General features: G+C 51.2%; 1 protein-coding gene and 1 long non-coding RNA gene across 18 annotated transcripts; one reads left to right on the top strand and one right to left on the bottom strand.

The window, feature by feature from the left end:
- Nucleotides 1–1,803: 1,803 nt before the first annotated feature.
- SPINT1 (serine peptidase inhibitor, Kunitz type 1) lies at nucleotides 1,804–15,444 on the bottom strand. 12 transcript variants are annotated; one of them, XM_073995531.1, is made up of 11 exons: nucleotides 15,214–15,444; nucleotides 14,464–15,003; nucleotides 6,226–6,353; nucleotides 5,850–5,988; nucleotides 5,547–5,765; nucleotides 5,392–5,418; nucleotides 4,946–5,071; nucleotides 4,780–4,830; nucleotides 3,347–3,537; nucleotides 3,105–3,152; nucleotides 1,804–2,654 (listed from the first exon to the last, which is right to left on the bottom strand). In XM_073995531.1, exons 2-10 carry the CDS (start codon nucleotides 14,936–14,938, stop codon nucleotides 3,132–3,134), a joined length of 1,377 nt encoding a protein of 458 aa, XP_073851632.1. In that variant the 5' UTR covers nucleotides 14,939–15,003; nucleotides 15,214–15,444; the 3' UTR covers nucleotides 1,804–2,654; nucleotides 3,105–3,131. The 12 variants fall into 12 exon arrangements, with proteins under 12 accessions (XP_073851632.1, XP_005559275.3, XP_073851635.1 ...); XM_005559218.4 differs by having other exon boundaries at nucleotides 3,367–3,537; XM_073995534.1 differs by having other exon boundaries at nucleotides 5,595–5,765.
- Nucleotides 15,082–24,450, top strand: LOC135971780 (uncharacterized). Of its 6 annotated transcripts, XR_012414798.1 has the most exons (5): nucleotides 15,082–15,313; nucleotides 19,763–19,854; nucleotides 21,771–21,936; nucleotides 22,882–23,000; nucleotides 24,160–24,450. It is a non-coding gene; the product is annotated as an uncharacterized lncRNA (long non-coding RNA). The 6 variants fall into 6 exon arrangements; XR_012414797.1 differs by lacking the exon at nucleotides 19,763–19,854 and having other exon boundaries at nucleotides 21,790–21,936; nucleotides 22,903–23,000; XR_012414796.1 differs by lacking the exon at nucleotides 19,763–19,854 and having other exon boundaries at nucleotides 21,790–21,936.
- Nucleotides 24,451–24,810: the final 360 nt, after the last annotated feature.

Raw genomic sequence — 24,810 nt, 5'->3', positions numbered from 1 at the left:
TATTTGTTCTGTGTTGATCTCTGTTCTAGATACTAGGGTAGAGTCTGAGAACCAACTGATAATGGGGGTTGTTCGCAGTAGGGATCAGGTCCATTTTGAGCCTCGAAGGATGGATAAGTGTCAGAGTAGGGGGTTAGAAGGGAAAACACTGTGCCCTATGAAATGGAACAATGGGGATGAGCCCCCCCCCCGCCACTTACTCAACATTTACTAAACTACCATTTACCAAGGTCACAGAGGAAGCATGGGGTGCCGAGAACCCAAACATAACCGGATGCCATCTGCGGCTCTGGGAGCTCACAACCTGGCAGGAAGACAGATAGTAAAGGAAACAAGAGGTGCTCTGGCTCAGGGTGGTGTTAGCAGACGCAGGGGTGTGAGGCAGGGAGTGTCCACCGCCTGGCGTTGTATGGCAAGGTTTTGAGATTAGGCTGAGGTGTGCAAAATGGGGAGGTGGTCCAGGCTGAGCAAAACCAGGTGTTACCCATCAAAAGAAGGCCTGTTCCGGCGTGCTAAGAAGGTCTGCTTCTTGATCTGGGTGCTTGCCTCAGAGGTGTGTGTCATTACGGAAACTCATTGAGCTGTGCACGTATAACTTCATATATGTACATTCATGGCAGTTGTACTTGCTTAAAATTTGCTTTTAAGTGACCCCCCACCCCAACCCTGCTACCTCTTTTGTAAGACTAGACTCTGGGGATCCAGTCCCCCAATCCCAGCTCTAGGGCCTTGGGGAGGCAACTTCAATGAACTACTTTCTTCACCTGTAAAATGGGGACGATTGTATTGTCATCACAAGGGTTGTGTGCAGCGCCAGCAACTCGAGATGCGTAAAGCATTTAAATGGTGCTTCCTCTGTGCCTCTCTCGGAAGTATCAAATTTCTAATGATTGGCAGTGTCTGGCACAGAGGAGCTCAATATAATTCACTGAATAAACAAGGAAATGAGCTCAGTTTTTTTTTTTTTTTTTTTTTTTTTGAGACGGAGTCTTGCTCTGTCGCCCAGGCTGGAGTGCAGTGGCCGGATCTCAGCTCACTGCAAGCTCCGCCTCCCGGGTTTACGCCATTCTCCTGCCTCAGCCTCCCGAGTAGCTGGGACTACAGGCGCCCGCCACCTCGCCCGGCTAGTTTTTTGTATTTTTTAGTAGAGACAGGGTTTCACCGTGTTAGCCAGGATGGTCTCGATCTCCTGACCTCGTGATCCGCCCGTCTCGGCCTCCCAAAGTGCTGGGATTACAGGCGTGAGCCACCGTGCCCGGCTGTTTTTTTTTTTTTTTTTTTTTGGGGGGGCACCAAGAGGTAGCTTGAACAAATGCAGGGGTGTGGGTTGGAGTGGAGTGTCTCCACTAAAGGCTCCTGGGAAGGAGCTCAGAGCCTGGTTAGCAGGTGCTGCACTCCAGCGCAGAAGCCAGGGCTTCTGTGGGGAGGGAGGCAGCCAGTCACCTGGGCCCTAACCGGTGGAGGTAGGAGCCACGGTGCCTGTACACCCCTAACCCCAACCTCCAAATGAACAGAACTGTGGAGAGCTCAGCTGGCTTGTGGAGAGGATCACACCAGGAAGAAACGTTGCACAGCAGCACTGTAGCCTCCTCACACTCGTGGCTCCCATGGCCCTCTCACTCCTCCCCTCTGGTGGTCAAACCTGGCACTGCTCTCTACCCTCAGGGGCCAGGCCAGTTTCGAGAGAGACGATGGGAAAACCTGCTCAACAGGGTGGCCAAAGCCTGAACCAGCTGAACAGGACGGTCCCATCACCCCCCAGCAACCCTGTCTCCCTCCTGGCCCATAGAACAGAGCCAGAAACCCCACAAACCACTTTTATTACCCTGTGGGCGGGCTGGACTGTGATGTTGGAGAACCCTGGGGGTGGGGGCTGCGGGATGCAGCTGAGCCTCTCCTGGCTCTGTCTGCCGGTCCAGGCCAGGTTGGGGCTGGTCAAGGGCAGGGAGCCCAATCTTAGGGGAAGGCCTTCCCCACCTCTTCACCCATGCCACAGCATTAAATAAACAAAAAGCAACTCTTTACAGCACAAACGACACAGGGAAGTCCTTCCTCCCAGCCCTGGGCGCACCGTGTGGAAGAGGAGCTCTGGAGGACGGGGTTGGGGCCTCCAGGGCCTGATACCACCCCACGCCTCTTCCTAGCGCCATGGGGTAGGGACAGGCAGCTTTGAACAGAGGAAACAAAACTCCAACTTCCTCCAAACTCCTATGCAGGCAGGTCCATCTAGTCTGGTACTTCTGGTCCAAGGGTTTTCTGCTCCTTCCAAACCCTTTCTCAGGATCTGAGCTTAGCTGAGACTTCTCCAAGAGGGGCTGGAGCCCTGGTCTCTGAGGCACAGTGGGCCTGGGAAACAGGCAAGAGTCTGGTTCCAAAGTTTTTCCCAGCCCAGCCCTCTGCCTTGGCAAGCAGGAAGCAGGGCCAGGTGAGAGCCGGCAAGACCCAGGCTCAGAGGGGCTGGGTGGTGTGGTTATAGACCAGGTGCTCCGTGTCCTCAGTAGTGGAGACAGTGGAGCTAGCAGTGGTGGGTGGTGGGTGGTGGTGGTGCCTGTGGAAGCCCTTTCTCTGGTTCTTGAAGAAGCAGTAAGCTAGGATGGATACCACCACCACAATGCAGATGACCAGGAACACTGCGACAGCCATCTCCACAGAGCCTGGGGGAAGAAGGGGTAGAATAAGGGGCTCCCATAGCCTGCCTGGTTCTGACACCCACCCCCACTCTATGGAAGGGACCAAGTCAAATGGATGCCAGGTGTGGAAGGACATGGGCACCCGGCTCAGACCTCCCACATATGAGCAGCTGAACAGCTCTGTGCGGAGCTCAGAGGAACTCTGGTGGGCCTCAGGTCTCAGCTCAAACTGCATTCCTTGCAGTTAGCTTGGGGGAAGCCTGGGACGCTGCTGACGGACATCGGCACGCACTTTACTGTACTCCCTCCCTCATGTGTGGCAGGCATCCCTATTTGATTACGGTACTCTGTCTCTGTAGGCCACCTTGGCATCCTTCTCAACACAGGTTGGGCTGTCACAACCCATCAGATGGAGTTGATCCGTGAGTTGATACCTACATGCCAACCTCAGTTACAGGACAGACCAGGGCTTACCTGTGTTGGGAATGGGGTTTTCCCGCCTCAGGCCAAACACATCCTTCTCTGTAGAATGATGAGGGGAGAGACCAGTCAGTACTAAGGGCTCAGAGACTTGGCTGCTCCCCAGTGCCCCAGACCCCGCACTGCCATCCTCTCCCACCCCTACTCTAGGCACTCTGAGGATGGAGGGGTGACTCCCACAGGCCTGGGGACAGAGTGGAGGCCACTGGCTAAGCCTTCCCCCTGTACATGCCCACCCTCTCACTGGCCCGCTCACTGGAGATGCCGCCACAAGACTCGAGGCACTGCTGCTCTTCCTCAAAGTTGTTCTTGTTGCCATAACAACCGCCATAGGTAAAGCGGGCACAGTGTTCACTGAAGGGGTTGTAGTACCAGCGCGGGATGCTCTCCTTGCAGAGTCCTGTGTCTGGCAGATCCACACAGTGCCCTGGGGGGTATGGAGCAGGCTGTGGTGAGCGAGTCCACGACCTCCCTGCCACCTTCTGCTAGGCTCCATGTGGCTGCTGCCCAGCACCTCCCCACCCACCATGGCTCAGGGAGGGCCTGAGAGGCCCCAAAACACCTGGCCCAGCTGCAGTGGTGCCAGAAAAGGGAAGACAAAGCCTGGACAATAATTGTAGGCACAAAAGTAAACTACGCTGACTCATAGTTATTTCAATTTTCTTTCAGCTTTTCTGACTGGGTCACAGTCTCAGTTTTCCAACACTGGGTCTTTGTTGGTCTTTCCAACACTGGGTGGTTTACCTCTTTTTTTTAGACAGGGTCTCGCTATGTTGCCCAGATTGGCCTCAAACTCCTAGGCCAAGCGATCCTCCCACCTCAGCCTCCCTAGTAGCTGGGATTCCAGGTGTAAGCCACCACGGCTGGCTGATTTACATTTCTTAACAAACAGGATGGGCCTCAGGGTCTGAGCCTTGGCCGGCAACAGCATCCAGCTAGAGCTTATTATTATTATTATTATTATTATTATTATTATTATTTTGAGACAGGGTCTCACTCTGTTGCCCAGGCTGAGGTGCAGTGGTGCCATCTCAACTGACTGGTCTCCATCTCCCAGGTTCAAGTGATCCTTCTACCTTAGCCTCCTGAGTCGCTGGGAGTACAGGAATGCATAACCACATCCGGCTAATTTTTCTATTTTTTGTAGAGATGGGGTTTTGCCATGTTGCCCAGGCTGGTCTTGAACTCCTGAGCTCAAGCAATCTGCCAGCCTTGGCCTCTCAAAGTGCTGGGATTATAGGCGTGAGTCACCGCGCCTGGCAAGCTAAAACTTTTGTTTTATTATATTTATTTTTGTTGTTTTTTAATGTTTGGCAAGTAATAGTGGCTTCCCATTTATAGTAGTGATGTGAAAGTTCCTTTTTAATATATTACATTTAAAAAGTAACTGATTAAGTAAATAAGATCTGAGTAACATGCGGTGGGCATGGCTGAAATTATGAAGGTGTTTGGAGAATGACTGATGCCTGGAAAACACAGAGCCACAGAAGAGAGCCCAGGACCCAGCCAGGGAAGAAGCTGAGCATCTGGAGAACTGGGAGCCCACCCCGGCTCTTCGTGCCCACAGGCCCGTATACCCAGCAGGCCCCTCAGGCACTGCTGCATAGAAATAGTGAGGACGGCAGTGTCAGAGTCTGCCCTGATCCAGGGCACCTGGGGAGGATCTCACCTTTGTCACTGGGGAAATGGATGCGCTGGAGCTCGTCAAAGCCACTCGTGTCTGCAGAGATGAAATGTCAGAGGCTCAGCCCCAACAAGGGTCTCCCAGGGGTTCAGGGCAAGGCTGTCAGGACCTCCCTGTCTGCTGCCCAACCCCCTCTATTCCCCAGCCTCACATTTTTCACAGGTGGCCTCGTCGGAGGCGTCGGGGCAGTTGGGGGTGTCATCACACTCCAGGAAACTGTCGATGCAGCAGCCATTGCTGCAGCGGAACTGGGTGGGCTGACAGGTGCCAGAGCACACTGGGTGGGGGCGGGACGGGTGGAGGGGAGGTCAGGCTCAAGCAAAGAACAAGTGCCCAGGGTCCATCTTCTACCTGGGCCTCTCTGCCCAGACACAGCACATCCCCCATTCCCTTTCCACCGACCCCACTCCTCTCCCCGCAGACTGGGTGGATCCTCACAGGAGGATGCTGGGCTGGAAGGGGAGGGATATTTGTGGTACTTCCATAAACTCTGAGGGGAGGAACGGCTTGGACAAAGGCAGGCTGCTCAGGGGCATGGGGATGATATGGGCTGGAGAAGTGGAGGGGATGGGGGATGGGGAGGGGAGTAAAGCCCACCTGGATGGTGCCTTTCCATGGAGGGGCCTGGGAGAGAGAACAGAGACGTGAGAGGAGGCATGACCAGGCTCCAGTGGGGATAAGATGATTGGGGGGGTGGGCAAGGGAGAACTCTCACCACCCACCTCCCTGGCCACAGAAGAGAGACCACTCACCCTGGGGGAAAGTCGCCTGAGCCCCAGAGCTGCCTCTCAAAGGCCCACCTTGCACACCCCGGCAGGCTAGAATGCATTCTTCTTCCCGAAGGTAGTTGTTCTTGTTGCCCAAGCAGCCTCCATAAACGAAACTCTTGCAGATCTGCTCCATGGGGTCATAGTACCAGCGTGGGAAGGAGCCCCGGCAGCGGCCCACCTTGTTGGATGCGAGGCAGTAGTCTACGGGGGAGAGCTTATGAGGGGACCATGCAGCCAATCCGCAGAGCGGGGGCTCCAGGTGCTGCCTCCTCACCCCTCCCTCACCTTCTGTCTGCTTGGTGGACAGCACAGTGACTGTGACGTTGGCCGTGTCCTCTGGGTGGTCTGAGCTGGTCACTGTCAGCTGGAACAGGTAGGTGCCTTCCTTGAGTCCCCACAGTTCCACCTGGTTTGGGTCTTTCCTCTGCACACAGGAGTGGCCATCAGGCTTGGGCACCCCCGATACCTTGGGCTGCCCCAGGCTCGGCCAGACACACACCCACACCCCTGGCGAGGCCAGGGGGACTTGGATTAAATGCATCTTCAGCCTCTCTCCTCCCCATCCCATCCGGGGCCACTGGTTGGCCTAGGGCCCCAGAAAGGGGCTCCCAGAAGGCTGGCAGGCAGAGGGCGGGGTCGGAGAGTCAGCCCAGTGTCTCACCTCTACCCTGACATCCGTGTCACCCCGCAGTAGGCGCCAATCTGTGTTTTCCACATCCTTCAGCACCAGGGGTTCCTGGGGTTGTACCTTCAAGTCTATGCCCGCCCAGGTCTTGGGGATTCCAGACCCTGGTGGGGGGAGAAAGTGAGATAAGGTCAATTCTCACTAGATGGACCAGGCTTCTCCTAGGAGCAAAGTGGGGTGGTGACAGTATGGGCCCCACCTAGACCAAACGGGGACTCTGCAGCCTGCATAGGGTGCAGGTGGGAGCCCCCAACAGAACCAGCTTCTTGATCTCTATTCAGAGACAGCATGTTTTTGGTACACTGAAGATATTTTTATGTTGTAACCCACTTTCTTTCCTTTTTTTTTTTGAGAGATGGGGTCTTGCTGTGTTTCCTAGGCTGGAGCACAGTGACTATTCACAGACTCGAGCACGGCCATTATAGCCTCAAACTCAAGCAATCCTCCTGCCTCAGCCTCGTGAGTAGCTGGGACTAAAGGTGCAATCACCACACCCAGCTGTAAAACCCTCTTTCTGAAGCAAATTACTGAACAAATTGCCATCTGATCTTAGTGAGTAAACACACACACACACACACACACACACACACACACACACGTGAGGGAATGGGCTTGTTTCTATTTTCTACAATAGAAACACCTCAGACACACTCAGCTTCCAGTTACAAGGGGTCCCGGGAGCCACGCCCTTCCTTGACTTGACAGTGCCTGTGTCTGAGCCTGTGTCTGAGGCTTCCCCACCTCAGGATGGGATCAGGGAAGGTGACGAGCACAGTGCAGGATCGCTACCTGTAGGGGCTGAATGGCGGCCCCTCCAAGATATGTTCACATCTAACCCCTGGGACCGTAACCGTGGTCTGATGTGGGAAGAGGGTCTTTGCAGAAGTGATTAGGATCTCCAGATGAGATCATCCTGGATGAGCTGGTGAGGCCCCAAATCCAATGACAAAGTATCCTCATAAGAAACAGAAGAGAAGACAGAGTGAAGGAAGAGAAGGCCACGCGGAGACAGAGGCAGAGACTAGAATGATGCAGCCACAGCCAAGGTATGCCTGGGGCCACCAGAAGCTGGAAAAGATAAGGAAGGATTCTCCCCTAGGGTCTTTGGAGGGAGCGCAGCCCTGCTGACACCTTGACTTGGGGCTTCTGGCCCCCAGAACTGTGCGAGAATAATTTTTTTTTTTTTTTTTTTTTTGAGATGGAGTCTCACTCTCATCCAGGCTGGAGTACAGTAGCACAATTTTGGCTCACTGCAACCTCTGCCTCCAGAGTTCAAGCAATTCTCCTGCCTCAGCCTCCCGAGTAGCTGGGATTACAGGTGTGCACCAACATGCCCGGCTAATTTTTGTATTTTTAGTAGAGATGGGGTTTCACCACATTGGCCTGGCTGATCTTGAACTCCTGACCCCAAGTGATCCTTCTGCTTCAACCTCTCAAAGTGCTGGGATTACAGGCAGGAGCCACTGCACCTGGCCAAATTTCTGTTGCTATTTTCTGTTTGTTTGTTTTTGTTTTTTGTTTTTTGAGACGGAGTCTCGCTCTGTTGCCCAGGCTGGAGTGCAGTGATGCAATCTGGGCTCACTGCAAGCTCCGCCTCCTGGGTTCACGCCATTCTCCTGCCTCAGCCTCCCAAGTAGCTGGGACTATAGGCACCCACCACCACACCTGGCTAACTTTTTTTGTTTTTGTATTTTTAGTAGAGATGGGGTTTCACCGTGTTAGCCAGGATGGTTTCGATCTCCTGACCTCATGTTCCACCCGCCTCAGCCTCCCAAAGTGCTGGGATTACAGGCGTGAGCCACTGCACCCAGCAAATTTCTGTTGTTTTAAGTCAACCAGTTCGTAGTCATTTGTTACAGCAGCTCTAAGAAATTAATACATTGCCCTTCAGGGGATTAGTCCAGTTGGACAGATAAGACCCCATGACATGAAGCAACATGTGGACAAAACAAGGCAGTGGACGTTCAGAGAAAGGAGGCCACGGCAGGCTAAGAGGATAAGGGAAGGCTTTCTGGAGGAGGGAGAAAGGATTTTTTGATTTTTTTGTTTTTGTTCTTGTTTGGTTGTTGGGAGAATGTAGGGTGTTGTTGAAAATGGCAGAGCAGGCCGGGCGCGGTGGCTCAAGCCTGTAATCCCAGCACTTTGGGAGGCCGAGACGGGCGGATCACGAGGTCAGGAGATCGAGACCATCCTGGCTAACACAGTGAAACCCTGTCTCTACTAAAAAATACAAAAAACTAGCCAGGTGAGGTGGCGGGCGCCTGTAGTCCCAGCTACTCAGGAGGCTGAGGCAGGAGAATGGCGTGAACCCGGGAGGCGGAGCTTGCAGTGAGCTGAGATCTGGCCACAGCACTCCAGCCTGGGTGACAGAGCGAGACTCCGTCTCAAAAAAAAAAAAAAAAAAAAAAAGAAAATGGCAGAGCACAGCTGGGCGAGGTGGCTCATGCCTGTAATCCCAGCACTTTGGGCAGCCAAGGCATGCAGACACAAGATCAGGAGATCAAGACCATCCTGGCTAACACAGTGAAACCCCCTCTCTACTAAAAATACAAAAAATTAGCCTGGCATGGTGGCACGTGCCTGTAATCCTAGCTACTCAGGAGACTGAGTCAGGAGAATCGCTTGAACCCAGGAGGCGGAGGCTGTAGTGAGATGAGATCGTGCCACTGCACTCCAGCCTGGTGACAGAGCGAGGCTCCATCTAAAAAAAAAAAAGAAAAGAAAATGGTAGAACTCATGAGAAACCAAAGCAAAGCAAGGAGTTAGGAATTTGCAAGGCCAGTTCGGTGGACAGTAAGGAGAACAGCTGGGTTTGAGTTGACCTGAAAGCACCCTGGATGCCAGGCCAGGGTGTTTGGACACAGCAGGAGTAACATTCAAATATTAAACAACTGGTAGTACAGAAAGGGGACAGACACTGGCCGTGAGCAGTGGCGCAGAGTCCTGGAGGCCACGGCTGCACCAGACATTGACCTCTTAGATACATGACAGAGGTCCAGGAGTTCAAAGGGAGGGGCCAAAGGCTTGGACAGCACGGACACTCCTGAGCTCTGGGCGGCAGCTGTTTTCCCATTCGTTTGGAAGTATTCTGTGGCACGAGGAGGCTGGCAAGTAGACCAATACAGTGGTCCAGGGCGGATAGAACAGGAGTGGCCCGAATGCCAGAGCAGTCAAGGGAATGGAGACAAGGATGTGAGAAACAACGCTGGGCTGATGCTTCTGGCTTCTCCCCTGCCAGTCTCTGGGAACTGGGAAGAAAAAGCCAGGACACAGGCAGAAGGGAAACCGGATTTAGAGGGAACATATGGGTTAAGTCACAGCGAAGTTAAATTTGGGAGAAAGCAAGCCACCCAGAACCAGCAGACAATGAGGGATAGGCATGGCTTGGAAAGAGAGGCGCTGGCTGAGTATATGCTGGGCAGCATGCTAGGGACTCCACCTGCATCAGCCATACCCGGGGTTGGCACTAGCCTGCAGGCCAAATCCAGCCCACTATCTCTTATATTTTGGAATGGATGAAAAAACAAAAGGAGAATCCTTTTTTATGACATGTGAAAAGCACATGAAATTCAAATTTGTGTCCATCGATTGGAACACAGCCTTGCCCATTACATGTTGTGTATGGCTGCTTTCATGTAACAACAGCAGAGCTGAGTAGTCACAAGTAGGACTGTACGGCCCACAAAGCCTAATAATTTTCTATTTAGATCTTTACAGAAAAAGTTTATTGTCCCCTGGAGTCCATCATGTACCTTTATAACCAGCCTGCCACACCTACATTCTCACCTCTTTTCAGATGAGAAAGTTGACACCAGAAAGATTAAATGGCTTGCCCAGAGTCATTCAGTTTCTAAAGGCAGAGCTGGGATTTGAACCAAGCGAATGCTCCACAGCGAATGCTTTCTCCAAAACGTAATTCTATAGGTTATCCACCTGCTCAGAGGTGTGATTTTAATTGCTTTTATAATCTTGGGTTTTTAAATTTTGCTTTTCTAGTTTAGGTAATACATGTATGATATAAAATTCAAAAGGTGGCTGGGTGTGGTGGCTCATACCTGTAATCCCAGCACTTTGGGAAGCTTGAGCAGAAGGATGGCTTGAGCCAAGGAGTTTGAGACTAGCCTAGGCAACATAGTGAGACCTCATATTTACAAAATAAAAAATTAGCTAGGTGTGGTGGCTACTTAGCTATTCAGGAAGATGAGGCTGGGAGGATTGCTTGAGCCTATGAGGTCGAGGCTACAGCGAGCTGTGGTTACACTACTGAATTCCAGCCTGGCTGACAGAGTGAGACCCCATTTCAAAAAAAAAAAAAATCAGAAAAGCAAAAACCAATAGTGAAAATTAAGTTACCTCTTCTCCTTAAGAAGGAACCTTCTCCATCAGGTTTATTACCCCAAAGGTATCCATTTATACGTGTGTGTGTGTGTGTGTGTGTGTGTGTATGTGAGAGACAGAATATCAAGAGACAGTATTTGAATTTGCAGGCATGTGAGTTCTTCATCTTGTTTTGCCCTTCATATATATTGGAAATCGTTCCCTAGCAACACATGAAGAGTTTCCTTTTGTTGTTGCTGTATCATATTCATTGTATAAATGTATCACAATTTATAATTTATTTAACCAGTCCCTACCAGTTTCCTGATTTAGATTTTCTTTCTTTCTGTCCTAAGAACTAAACCATGCTGCCTTAGGGTTTATTATTATTATGAAAACAACATCACAGTATTCAATTATAGGATGTGTTGACAGACAATGCGATTGTTTCCAATTCTTCGTTATTATAAACAATACTACAGGGACTAACTAGCTGGTAAGCTGTTTTATCCGTGTATAGGTACAGCTGCAAGATGAATTCCTACAAGTGGAATTGTGTCCAGGGCTGTGTGCATTTAGGTTCGATAGATATTGCCCAACTACCCTCCACAGAGGCTCTCTAGAGAGTTTTTTCAAGTGTTAGAGTGAATGCAAAGAAAAGAAGAGAAGGTAAAGAGATAAGAACATAGGAAGGTAAAGAGATAAGCTGGTAGGAGGCTGAGTCACAGGGATTCCTCTTTGGTGAGGCAGAGAAAGCAGAGCCAATGGGGGACTCACAGAAGGTGGTCCTGGGGCTGAGAAGACCAGGATGCACAATGACAGCAAAAGGGATGGGAAGGGAGAGATTTCAGGAAGAAACATGTTGAATGTTTCAGAGGCCTACAAAAATAATAGAAAGAGAACTGGGTTCCAGGGATTAGGGGAAATAAGACAGGAATGAGCAGGAACGAAAAGTGGCTGTCTGGAGGCAACCTCCCAGCCCAGGGGCTTGGTTGACAAGCAGGAGAGTACCCTGAGAGCACATGCCAAGGGAGTAGTGAGCTGGGAGGAGCCCAGTCCTCCATCCTTGCATTTTGTAGAAAGAGGACAGACTACTTAGCAGTCTGTCTAGCAGACAGACAGGCTAGCCCCACTAGGCCCCCAGAGTGGAAGTAGCATGCAGAGTGATGCATCAGACTTTGAGCTGAATCAGAGGCTGAATCTCACCCCCACACAACTCAGTCCTCTCCAAGCCCCAGCCCCCAGGACCAAGGAGCAGGTACCTTGCCTCACCACTCCCTTCTTCCCACCCCCAAGAGAGCAAAGGGCTAGAGTAGCAATAAAACCAGCCCCTCCCCCAGTAGTTACCAGGTCTCAGGACCTCAGGGAAGTGCAGACTCCACCTCCTAAGCCACTTCGTAGGACTAGGGAGGAGGAGAGGTGGGGGAAGAGAAGGGGAGAGGAGGAAGTGCAAGCTGCTCGGCCTCCAGCTGCAGGAATCTACTGGCCTGGCCTGGCCACAGGCAGAAAGAGGAACAAACAAACGCATTCTGGGGAGCATTTATCTATGTAATAGGAGAATCAAAGGTTTGGAAGCTCTCAGTGCCCGTGACCCACCCAACCTGCCTCATCCACCCTAGCCCTTAATGACTCTACCCTGTCATTACCCACCTCCAACCTCTCTAACTGGACCCAGCTAAGAATAAACCCCTTGACACACACACAGCTTTTCCCACTTCCCAAAGCACTGCAGTACTCTTAAGAATGGCCTAGAATGGCCTGGAGCTCATACTCAGTCCAAGCCCTACCTGCCTCCCTCAATGTACCAGGAAATCCCCACTCCACCCTCTCTTGTGGCAAACAGGCAGGTCCTGGGGGTTTCCAGATGAGGATGGCTGGTCTCAAGACCATGGGGCCACAGTCCAGCTCAGCTCCCTGACCAGACTCCAGAATTTCACACTCTGGCCCTGGAGAGGGACTCCCATGGGGCCTCTGTGGAGCAGGAAGGGCAGGAGCAACTCAGGTCAATAAGAGTCATCACCACCTACACTTTCTGCTACTTCCTTGTGGAACAGGCTGCAGCCCTGGTCCAGTGGGACTTGGTGGCCCAGCCTGGCCCTCAGATATGTCCCCCTCCCATCCCCAGGAATCCCCATATCACCTCTCCTCAGAGACCCAGGAGAGCACTGGAAGGATAGGGAGAAAAGAGGACCCTTAGCCTGGCAGAGTGACTAGCCCAGGAAAAGGCTGCGGAGGAAAGCCCTTTCTCCACTTTCCAGAATGGAGACCACGCCCAGATGTGGCCCCAGTCCAGTTTTGGCCCCCGAACTCCCCAATCTCCGGCTCTGTTATCCACTGGGCTATGTTGGGTCAGAATGCTAGGTTTTTACCAGAGAGATGGTCTTGTGTGAAAAACAGCACGGGTTATTTATTATTTCAAAAAAAGAAAAAAGAAAAACAGCACGGGACTTTTGGAGGTCTCCCTTGTGGCGAATCCCAGGCCTACCATTTATGGGCAGTGTTACCCTGGGCAAATTCTTTAACATGGGAGTCTCAGTTTCCTAATCTAAAAAGTGGGATGACTGCTAGTAGCACCCTTTTTGGAAGTTGTTGTGATGAGGCCTGAGTGAGAGGATGTGTGGCACAGCAATCAGTAAGCTGTAAAGTGCTCACGGAGCTTATGAGAGGTGACCCTCCCCTGCCCTGGAGTCCCACCTGGCCAGAACCCCAGGTAGAGAGAATGGGGAACCAAGGCTCTGGACTGGCCCTGATCCCAGCAGACAGTTCAGCCCCGGGAAGAAAGAGGAGGAGCCCTGGCCTTCACTTTGCCTTTATCCATGGAAGTAAACAAGGCTTGGGCTACCAGATTCTAAGCAGGGAGAGCCCTGTCTGGCTCATGCACAAGCACACACACCTGCCTGGACAGCTGACATCCCTTCCCTACTAGGTATACATACCAACAGGCTGACTCACCCCACAACCCTCCTCATCCCCCACCCCAGAGCCTCTAGGCTTCTGTGCCTACAACATCACTCCTCTCCCTTTGGATCAACTGCAGACTGGGCTTGTTTTCTAGTCTCGGATCTGGCAGTCTTCCTGGACCACCAAAAGGCCAATCCATTCCTAGGGCGTAGAGAGATGCTAAGAAGTCCCAAGTCCAGCCAGTGGAGGAGTCTATGGCCAGGCTCACCTGAGAGGGCATCAGTGTACCCAGACCAGTGCTTGGCCAAGGTGCCTTTCTAGTCACCAGACCATCCAGACAGCTCACTCCTTCAATCAGCCTATCAGTGCCATAGGTCAGGAGTCCTGGGGACTGCCTCTCCCCTCCAGTACACACAGCCCAGAGCCAAAGGCCTCCCTGTGAGCACCAGCCCATCACCTCTGAATATCCTGAGTTCAGGAGACAGAGCCTGGGCCCTGCCCTCCCTACTCGTGTCCCCTTTCATTTGTTTACTGTTTGTACTGCCTACTTCTAAGGAAGACTTCGGGTAGAAGTAATCCCAGCACTTTGGGAGGCCAAGGTGGGTGGATCACCTGAGGTCAGGAGTTCAAGACCAGCCTGGCCAACATAGTGAAACCCCTGCTCTACCAAAAAAAAAAAAAAAAAATTAGCCAGGCCTGGTGGCTGGTGCCTGTAGTTCTAGCTACTCGGGAGGCTGAGACAGGAGAATCACTTGAACACGGGAGACAGAGGTTGCAGTGAGCAACCAGAGATCATGCCATTGCACTCCAGCCTGGGTGACAAGAGCGAGACTCCACCTTAGAAAAAAAAAAAAAGAAAAGAAAAAAGAAAGAAAAAAAGGCAAAGAAAAAAGAAGTGGACTCTCCTTAACTCCTCTCTGATGTTCGCCTCCCATAGGACCCCACAACCAGTCCCTTTTCCGAGTCTCTCCAAACTCATCCTGACACCCTCCTCACCTCCAAAGCCCTGGGTCTGCAGCTGGCGGTAGGAGCGGTATACTTCCCTCGTGAGGTAGTTGATGAAGCCCTCCCTGGGCGCGAACTTGCACACGAAGTTCTGCTCGTAGAGGCAGTTGATGAGGAAGCAGGCGGCGATGGCGTCCTCCCCGCGGTCGGGCTGCAGCTCCACCAGCGCTAAGTTGCAGTTCTGGGTGGTGCAGCAGGCGCGCACACAGTCCCAGCCCCGGCGCACGCTGGGGGACTCTAGGAAGGTGGCTCCGTTGCTGACCGAGGCATTGGTGTCCAGCACGAAGGCAGGCACCCCGGCGGTAAAGAGGTTCAGGCAGTCGGCTCCCGCGGGCAGCCCCGGGGGCGCGGGCGGCGGCCCGGCCTGGGTGCCCTGGAGGCCGAGTGAGCACAGAAGCCACAAGGCGACGGCAGGGATGCGGGCCGGGGCGAGGCGGGTGCCGGCCATAGTCCTCGCAGAGGCCATCGCCTTCCTCTCCAGGGGGATCACCTTCAGAGCGCGGGCCTCTGGGTTCCGAGGGTGCTGGTGACCTGAGAGAAGGGAGGGGACAGAGGAGGAGACACATCTGATCAGCCGGGGAGACTTCGGAGGAGGCGGGCCGGCCAGGAGGAAGTGGCGGGGAGGAGGGATCGGAGCACCCCGGGAGCGAAGAGGGAGCGCGGACCCTGCCCTCCCACTCGCCCTCCAGGGACCCGGCAGCCAGACGGACCGACAGGCGGACCGCTAGGGAGGTCACGTACCCGGACACACGCAAGAGCGCAGAACAAAGGGACGGACATGCTCCAGCCCGCTCCGCCTGCGCCTCGGCCTCGCGCGCCGGGGCCCCGGTTACCTGCGCAGGTGAGTTGGGTGGGGCCGGGTCAGCCGAGGTTCCGGTCCCGGCTTCCTGCGCGTCTCGGACCGCGGCTTCCGCCCCGGTGCTCGGTGAGCTGGGGTTCGGCCGCCTTCTCCCCCTGGTTTCTGGTGAAACTGAGTCAGCGCCGTCGGGGCGGGGCCGACATTCACCTCTGCGCTGCCGGCCCCGCCCACGCCCGGTGAGCGGCGGCCTCCTCCAGCGCCGAGCTCCAGTCCCGGCCCGGCCCGCCCCGCGGCCCCGCAGCCCGGGCGCCTCCCCGGCAGCCAGCTCCTGTAGGGGCTCTCGGGCTCCATCCAGTCTAGCCTCGCGAGGGAGCCCCGCGCCCGAAGCGCATCCCCAGCCGGGAGGGGACGCGGCCCGGACGGGAGGGTCCGGCCTCTGGGGGGCGGCCTCCCGCCTTCCTTTCCGGCCGGGGCCTGCATTCCCAGCCCCAGACCTGAGGCCTGATGCAAATAATCTTTCCGGCCCTCGGGAAATCATTTCCATTTCGTGGCGGGAAGGGAACACAAAAGTTGCGTGGCTGCACCTGTGATAACTGGGATCCGGGATGTCTGCCTCACTGTCAGCTCCGGGAAGCCCTCCCTGCTGTCAGGGTGAGAAACGGAGGTGATTCCCCACGTCCAGGCTGCCCTGGCTCATTGGACTGTTGCCCCTTTTCCTGGGGCCCAGGCTTCCTCTCTTTCACAAAAGGGACGCTGCTGGCCACTTTCTTCCAGGGAAATATCATCCTCGGAAGCCTGGAGGTTCTCCAGTTCACCAAGTAGCTGAGTTATTGCCCTTCACGAAACCGTGGACTCCTTGAAGCCAAGCTTATTGCTCCTCCTGAGTAAAGAACTCTTAAGAGACCATTCTTTACACGGCAAGGGTCTGAACAGGTGAAAGACAGATGAAGGCAGGGCTGGAGGAAGGAATCACATAGCATGCTGTCTTACAATAGAGATTCCAAACCTTTTCCTGATGGCTTAACAACCCCCAACCCAATGGGAACATTCTTCCCAGTTTCTCATCCAGAGCAGCTTTGCCTAGCAGATCCTGTGGCCAACCCTTGGATTTTGCTGAACTGCGACATCCTTCAGCTGCTCACATGAAGCGTGTTGGGGTGGGAATCTGGGGCCTGTCTCCCCTTCTCTGGATTTTTAGGGTTTATCCACAGACCCTGGCACACTGGTGGATATAGAACAATGATGGTGTGCCGGAAATGAAGAAAATGATTGTGCAGTCACTGGGAAGAGTTTTGTGATTTGATTTCCGCTTATGGCTAACACATTCAAGAATCTTTTTCTTTTTCTTTTTTTTTTTTTTTTGAGACGGAGTCTTACTCTGTCACCCAGGCCGGAGTGCAATGGCATGATCTCGGCTCACTGCAACCTCCACCTTCCAGATTCAGGTGATTCTGCCTCAGCCTCCCAAGTAGCTGGGCTTACAGGTGCGCACCACCATACCCAGCTAATTTTTGTATTTTTAGTAGAAACGGAGTTTCACCTTGTTGGCCAGGCTAGTCTTGAACTCCTGACCTCAGGAGATCCACCTGCCTCAGCCTCCCAAAGTGCTGGGATTACAGGCATGAGCCACTGCGCCCAACCTCAAGAATCTTAATACAGGGGAATATTACCTTATGGTAATATTACATTACCATAAATTTATCATTACATCCATTACACTCACCATTATAAAAACCAACATGAATTCAGCACTGACAATGCCTAAACTCTGTTCCTAAGCACTGCCCATACATTACCCTATACTCAAAACAAATCTAGGGAAGTACTATTTTTAGTCCCATTCTACAAATGAGCAAACAGGCTCAGACAGGTAAACTGATTTGTCAGGTCATTCAACAGTAAAGTGGCAGAGTAGGGGCCGGGCGCGGTGGCTCAAGCCTGTAATCCCAGCACTTTGGGAGGCCGAGACGGGCGGATCACGAGGTCAGGATATCGAGACCATCCTGGCTAACACGGTGAAACCCCGTCTCTACTAAAAAACACAAAAAACTAGCCGGGCGAGGTGGTGAGCGCCTGTAGTCCCAGCTACTCGGGAGGCTGAGGCAGGAGAATGGCGTGAACCCGGGAGGCGGAGCTTGCAGTGAGCCGAGATCCGGCCACTGCACTCCAGCCTGGGCAAGAGAGCCAGACTCCGCCTCAAAAAAAAAAAAAACCAAGTGGCAGAGTAGGGATTGGAGCCCAGGCAGGCCAACCCCATGGCTTCAGTGCTTAAACCCTGGACTTTATGGTCCTTGCAATTCTGACTTCATCTGGAAGTTCTGCCCTCACCTCAGATTCAACTTGCTTGAACCCGTAACTCACTTTCTTTTTTTTGCTGGGGGGACGGAGTCTCACTGTGTCGCCCAGGCTGGAGTGCAGTGGCACGATCTCGGCTCACTGCAAGCTCCGCCTCCTGGGTTCACACCATTCTCCTGCCTCAGCCTCCTGAGTAGCTGGGACTACAGGCGCCCGCCACCATGCCCGGCTAATTTTTCGTATTTTTAGTAGAGACGGGGTTTCTCTGTGTTATCCAGGGTGGGGTAACTCACTTTCAAGTGGTGAGCAGCCACCATTTGTTGAGATGCCCACTGTGTTCCCTCTAGGCACTTGACATAGGATTGCTAATGCTCAGGACAACTCTGGAAATTGTTTCCACTTTGCAGAAAGGTTCACTGACTCCATCAAGGTCAGGTAGTGAATGAAGAGTGGTGACAGGTTGTAGAGAAGTTAAACTTGTGAGCTTCAGACTCAGACTACTGGGTTTAGCTCTTGCATCTGCCACTTCGTGTGGCCTTATGCAAGTTATTTGATCTTTCTGTGCCTTAGTCTCCTTGAATGGAAGTGGGGCTTCATAGGGTTTTTTGTTTGTTTGTTTTTTTGAGACGGAGTCTTGCTCTGTCACCCAGGCAGGAGTGCAGTGGCCGGATCTCAGCTCACTGCAAGCTCCGCCTCCCGGGTTCACGCCATTCTCCTGCCTCAGCTTCCCGAGTAGCTGGGACTACAGGCGCCCGCCACCTCGCCCGGCCAGTTTTTTGTATTTTTTTTGGTAGAGACGGGGTTTCACCGTGTTAGCCAGGCTGGTCTCGATCTCCTGACCTCGTGATCCGCCCGTCTCGGCCTCCCAAAGTGCTGGGATTACAGGCTTGAGCCACCACGCCCGGCCCATAGGGTTTTTTATGAGGATTAAATGAGTTAATGCAGATAAAGCATTTGACACCGAGAGTTCTCAATAAATGTTACTTGAAATGACAACAACAACAACAACACATGCTGGTGAGGATGCAGAGAAAAGGGAACGCTTATACATTGTTGGTGGGAATGTAAATCAGTTCAGCCACTGTGGAAAGCAACTTGGAGATTTCTCAGAAACTTAGAACTACCATTCAACTCAGCAATCCTATTACTGGGTATATAACCAAAGGAAAATACATTGTTTTTCCAAAAAGACACATGCACTTGTACGTTCATCACAGCACTATTCACAATAGCAAAGACATGGAATCTACCTAGATGCCCATCAGTGATGGATTGGATAAAGATAATGTACTTCATACATCCCACGGAATACTACGCAGTCATAAAATGAACAAAATCACGTCCTTGCCAGCAATACGAATGCAGCTGGAGGCCATTATCCTAAGCGAATTAAGGCAGGAAGAGAAAACCAAATACTACATGTTCTCACTTATAAATGGGAGCTAAGCATTGACATAATGATGGAACAATAGACACTGAGGACTACCAGAAGAGAGAGGGAGGGAGGGGAACATGGGGAACGTGGGCTGAAAAACAACCTTTTAGGTAATATGCTCACTACCTGGGTGACAAGCTCATCTGTACCCCAAACCCTATACCCATGTAAGAAACCTGCACATATACCCACTGAATCTAAAATAAAAGTTGAGGCCGGGCGCAATGGCTCATGTCTGTGATCCAGGCACTTCAGGAGGCCGAGGCAGGAGGATTGCTTGAGCCCAGGAGTTCAAGACCAGCCTAGGCAACATGGCAAGACCCCATCTCTATAAAAAAAAAATACAAAAACATAGCCAGGCATAGTGGCGCATGCCTGTAGTACCAGGTACTCAGGAGGTTGAGGTGGGGTGATTGCTTGAGCCGGGGAGGTCAAGGCTACAGTGAGCTATGATCATGCCACTGCACTCCAGCCTGGGTGAAAGAACTAGACCCTGTCCCAAAAATAAATCAAATAAAAGTTCAAATGATTCTTTTAAAAAAGTGACAGAGCCAGGATTGTATCTGAAGTCTTTCTGACATTAAAAGCCGTACTTTCCAAATACTACCTTATGCTGCTTCTTACATACTAAAAAGAAAAACTACATATGAAGAGAAGAAAGACTACAAGGCATTCCATCAAAGGAGTGAAAGTGATGGTATTTGAATGGTGAGTCTATAGGATAACATTTCTGCTTTCTCATTTTAAAAATATTTTCCAAGATCCCTTCAGTGAACATGGGATGCTTCCATAATGAAGAGAGAGACACACCGTGATGACCTCCACATACCATATTTGATGACAGTCTTCCATGGTAATCACTCACATCCATCTCTTGTCTGTTCCCTCTGCTGCCCTTGATCTGGGCTCTGTGCCAGCTTCATGATGGAACTCCAGGCCACCCTGCACACTGCCATGTGGTTCCCTCCTCCGGCCCTGCCTTCATCTGTCCCTCACCTGTTCAGACCCTCAGTGATCCCCAAGAACTTCTCTGGCAGAGTGTACAGAGCCAACCGTTCCCTGGATGAAGTTCAGTATTTGCATAGGCAGACAGTGTCAGAGCTGTCAGAGGAGACTCAGCTAAAACCCTTCCCCTGGCTGGGCACCGTGGCTTACGCTTGTAGTCCCAACACTTTGGGAGGCCGAGGTAGGGGGACTGCTTGAGGTCAGGAGTTCAAGACCAGCCTGGGCAACATAGTGTCTAAAAAAATAAATTTTAAAAAACAACCCGGCCAGGCGCAGTGACTCATGCCTGTAATCCCAGCACTTTGAGAGGCCAAGGTGGGTGGATCATGAGGTCAAGAGATTGAGACCATCCTGGCCAACATGGTGAAACCCCATCTCTACTAAAAACACAAAAATAAGCTGGGTGTGGTAGCACGTACCTGTAGTCCCGGCTACTTGGGAGGCTGAGGGAGGAGAATCACTTGAATCTGGGAGGTGGAGGTTGCAGTGAGCTGAGATCGTGCCACTGCACTCCAGCCTGGCGACAGAGCGAGACTGTCTCAAAACAAAACAAAACAAAAACCCTTCTCCTTATATATAGCAAACTGAGGCCCAGAGACTTGGCCTTGGTTTGTTCATAGACACAAGGCCAGCTCCAGACCTCAGGTCTCTTGACTGCCAACCTTAGGCCCTTTCCTTAATTTGAACTGCCTTCCTGCAAAGTATTTGCAAATGATACTGTTTTCTAACTCTATACTGCCGGCCCTAAGGGGAGTTCACCTCTTCTCTTCTCTTCTTTTTCCCTTTCCTTTCCTTTCCTCCTTCCCTTCCCTTCCCTTCCCTTCCCTTTCCTTTCCTCCTTCCCTTCCCTTCCCTTCCCTTCCCTTTCCTTTCCTTTCCTCCTTCCCTTCCCTTCCCTTCCCTTCCCTTCCCTTCCCTTCTTCCCTCCCCTCCCCTCCCCTCCCCTCCCCTCCCCTTCCCTTCCCTTCCCTTCCCTTCCCTTCCCTTCCCTTCCCTTCCCTTCCCTTCCCTTCCCTTCCCTTCCCTTCCCTTCCCAAGATGGAGTCTCGCTCTGTCACCCAGGCTGGAGTGCAGTGGCATGATCTCGGCTCACTGCAACCTCTGCCTCCCAGCTTTAAGTGATTCAAGTGATTCTCTTGCCTCAGCCTCCTAAGTAGCTGGGACTGCAGGTGCCCACCACCATGTCTGGTTATTTTTTTTAATTTTTTGGTGGAGACGGGGTTTCACCATGTTGTCTAGGCTGGTCTTGAGCTCCTGACCTCAAGTGATCCACCCGCCTCGGCCTCCCAGAGTGTTGGGATTACAGGCATAAGCCACCGTGCCCGGCCAAGTCTGTGTAGCTGTTTTCTTAGGCCATGTAGCTCACTCTTTTCTTAGGCTGTGTAGTTCACTTTCCCACTGCAAGCTTTGGGAAGAGAAGCTCTGTGCCACAGGCTCCATTCCTATTTGCCACATCACAAATACCAATCATTGCTTTAAGGAGTGGATGATTTGATGAGAATATTCAGTTCTTACACCACTACTAGAAGAGGAACACTGACTGCCTTGTTGTGGAAGTGGTCTGGCAGTTTCTGTAGGTAGGAGTGGTGGATTGTCTGCAAATGTGGCCACCGACAGCGCCTCCCATTCCTGTGTGTACATGCTGCTTCTCCCACTAGAAGGTGTCTTTTACTTTCCTTCTCTTTGAATCTGGAACTTGCTTTGACCAGTTGGACCTAGCAGAAGTGGGGCCCTGTGACTTGCAGGCCTTATGAAATCTCGTAGCTTTGTTTTTCCCTTTTAGAGCCAGCTGTGATATAAAGAAGTTTGTCTGTGCTGCGTGAGAGAGATACCACCTGAAGACACAAGGCCCTGGAGGATGAGAGACTCTCAAGGAAAAGAGAAGGGCCTGCCATCTTCCAGCCACACCAGCCCCCAACTGAGGAGCTGGGTGAGGCCATCTTGCATCTTTAGCCTCAGTCAAGTTGCCTCAGCAGAGACTAGCTGACGCTGCCAAGCCCTGCCCAAGTTACAGAATCATGAGCAAATAAATGACTGTTTCTGTTTTAGGCTTTTACATTTTGGGGGTGGTTTGTGTGCCAGTAGTAACTGAAACAGATAATATATTTACAGAATAAACTGTAGTTTTAATGATCTAAGTAAAAACCCACTAATTCATTATGCAGAAAAAAATGATTTTTTTTGAGACAGAGTCTTGCTCTGTTGCCCAGGCTAGAGTCTCGCTCAGCCTCGACCTCCCTGGTTCAAGCGATCCTCACACCTCAGCCTCCTGAGTAGTTGAGACCACACATACGTGCCACCACACCCGGCTAATTTTGTAATTTTTTTGTACAAACGGGGTCTCGCCATATTGCTGAGGCTGGTCTCTAACTTCTGGGCTCAAGCCATCCTCCTTCCTCAGCCTCCCAAAGTGTTGGGATTACAGGTATGCGCCACTGTGCCCAGAAAATTTAACTTTTATTTTTAAAAGACAGTCCTCTCAGTTAGTGCTACAGCTCCGTTAAATCAAATATAGCCTCCTTACATATTTTAAGTTTCACCTAAAGGTTTCTCTGTACATAGTGAGCTATCACCTAAATGGAGGTATAAACAGCCTATAATCTACCCTTGTGCCAAACACCAAGTTTTGGCCAATCAAAAGGGGCCAACTGTTCAAACCCTCTTCAAATAAGGCAAACACTGAGCTGTAACCAATCTGGCTGTTTCTGTCCCTCGCTTCCATTTTCTGTACATCACTTTCCTTATTCTGTCCATAAATCTCCGAGCCTACTCTGGCTCAGAAGGCTGCCCAATTTACCAATCGTACTTTGCTCAATTAAACTCTTAAATTTCATTTGGCTATGGAATTTTTTTTTTTTTTTTTTTTTTGAGACAGAGGTTTACTCTTGTCACCCAGGCTGGAGTGCAATGGCATGATCTCAGCTCACCACAACCTCTGTCTTCTGGGTTCAAGAGATTCTCCTGCCTCAGCCTCCCGAGTAACTGGGATTACAGGTATGCACCACCACACCTGGCTAATTTTGTATTTTTAGTAGAAACGGGGTTTCTCCATGTTGGTCAGGCTGGTCTCAAAATCCTGACCTTAGGTGATCTGCCCACCTCGGCCTCCCAAAGTGTTGGGATTACAGGCATGAGCCACTGTGCCCAGCCTAATTTGGCTATGGATTTTATTTTATCAGCCCTTAAAGGGGAATTTTTTTTTTTTTTTGAGATAAAGTTTCGCTCTTGTTGCCCAGGCTGGAATGCAATGGCTCTATCTCAGCTCACTGCAACCTCTGCCTCCCGGCTTCAAGTGATTCTCCTCCCTTAGCCTCCTGAGTAACTGGGATTATAGGCATGCGCCACCATGCCTGACTAATTTTGTATTTTTAGTAGAGACGGGGTTTCTTCATGTTGGTCAGGCTAGTTTCGAACTCCCAACCTCAGGTGATCCACCCACCTCAGCCTTCCTAGGTGTTGGGATTACAGGCATGAGCCACTGCACCCAGCCTGTTTTTATTTTATTTTATTAAGTTCTGGGGTACATGTGTAGGATGTACAGGTTTGTTGCATAGGTAAACATGTACCATGGTGGTTTGCTGCACCTATGAGCCCATCACCTAGGTATTAAGCCCTGCATGCATTAACTATTTATCCTGATGCTCTCCCTCCCCACAACCTACCCCACAGGCCCCAGTGTGTGTTGTTCCCCTCCCTGTGTCCTAAAGGGTTATTTTTGAGGAATGCTTCTAATGTCAGAAATGCTCACATGAGGGTGGAGGGTACAGGGAGGTGATAATGAAAGGATACAAAGCCTCAGGAGGAAGTTTGATATTTTTGTATGAGATCTATTGTACATGGTAAATATAACTAATAATTGAGAACTGTACATTTCAAAATTGCTGAGAGAATAAATTTAAAATGTTTTCATTATTAAAAATATTAAACATTCGAAAAAAATGCTCACAGTATTCCATTGTGGTAGGTTGCTTCCAAATGGCTCCCAATGATCTATACCTCCTGGTACTATTGCCTTGTATAATTTCCTCTCCTTGAGTGTAGTTGAACCTGGTGACTTGCTTCTAATGGATAGAATCAAGCAAAAATCATTTGGTTACGAAGACTGTAACTTTCTCTCTCTTTGTCTCTCTCTCTCTCTCTCTCTCTCCCCTAGTGCCCTTGGTGTGGTAGAAGCAAGGTGTCATGTGATAAGTAAGCCTCCAGAGAGGCCTGCATGGCAGGATCCAATGTCTCTAGCCAACAGCCTCTGGGGACCTGAGACCTGCCAACACCCTTGTTAGTGAACCTGGAAGTGGACCTCCTGCTCTTGGACCTTGAGGTGACTATAGTACTGGCTGACACCTTGACTGCAGTCCCTGAGCTGGGGTGTCCAACTGAGCTACTCTCAGAATGCCCCCTACTGAAACAGTGATATAATAAATGCTTATTGTTTCAAGCTGGTAAATTTTGGAATGCTTTGTTATGCAGCAAAAGATAACTAATACATTCATCACTGAAAAAATGAGGATATCAAACTATAAACTCTTTATTTAGTCGACCTTTTAGGGAACTAATATGGACATAAATATCAAGCCTCCTACAATTTTGCACATTCTTTGACTTTGTAGTTCTACATCTATAAACTTCTCTTAAGGGAAATCATGGATGCTAACAAAGAAATAGTTACAGAAATGTTCAGCAGAGGAGCACTATTTATAATGGCAATCCGCGTATCTAAAGATGGGATTGAGTGACTAAATCATGGAGTCACCTCTAATAGAACAGGTTGGGGTTCATTAGTGAGTTTTAAAAACAGTAAAGGGGG

The sequence above is a fragment of the Macaca fascicularis genome, chromosome 7, assembly GCF_037993035.2.
Source record: "Macaca fascicularis isolate 582-1 chromosome 7, T2T-MFA8v1.1".
Taxonomy (NCBI): Eukaryota; Metazoa; Chordata; class Mammalia; order Primates; family Cercopithecidae; genus Macaca; species Macaca fascicularis.
This window is presented reverse-complemented; position numbering and strand designations above follow the sequence as displayed.

Coding starts and splice junctions, on each gene's coding strand:
- SPINT1 (XM_005559218.4), bottom strand. CDS start 14,938: ATGGCCTCTGCGAGGACTATGGCCGGCACCCGCCTCGCCCCGGCCCGC. Junction 6,354..14,463: donor GCAGACCCAGGGCTTTGGAG/GTGAGGAGGGTG, acceptor TCCCCCCACCAG/GGTCTGGAATCCCCAAGACC. Junction 5,419..5,546: donor TCAGGCGACTTTCCCCCAGG/GTGAGTGGTCTC, acceptor TCTCTCTCCCAG/GCCCCTCCATGGAAAGGCAC.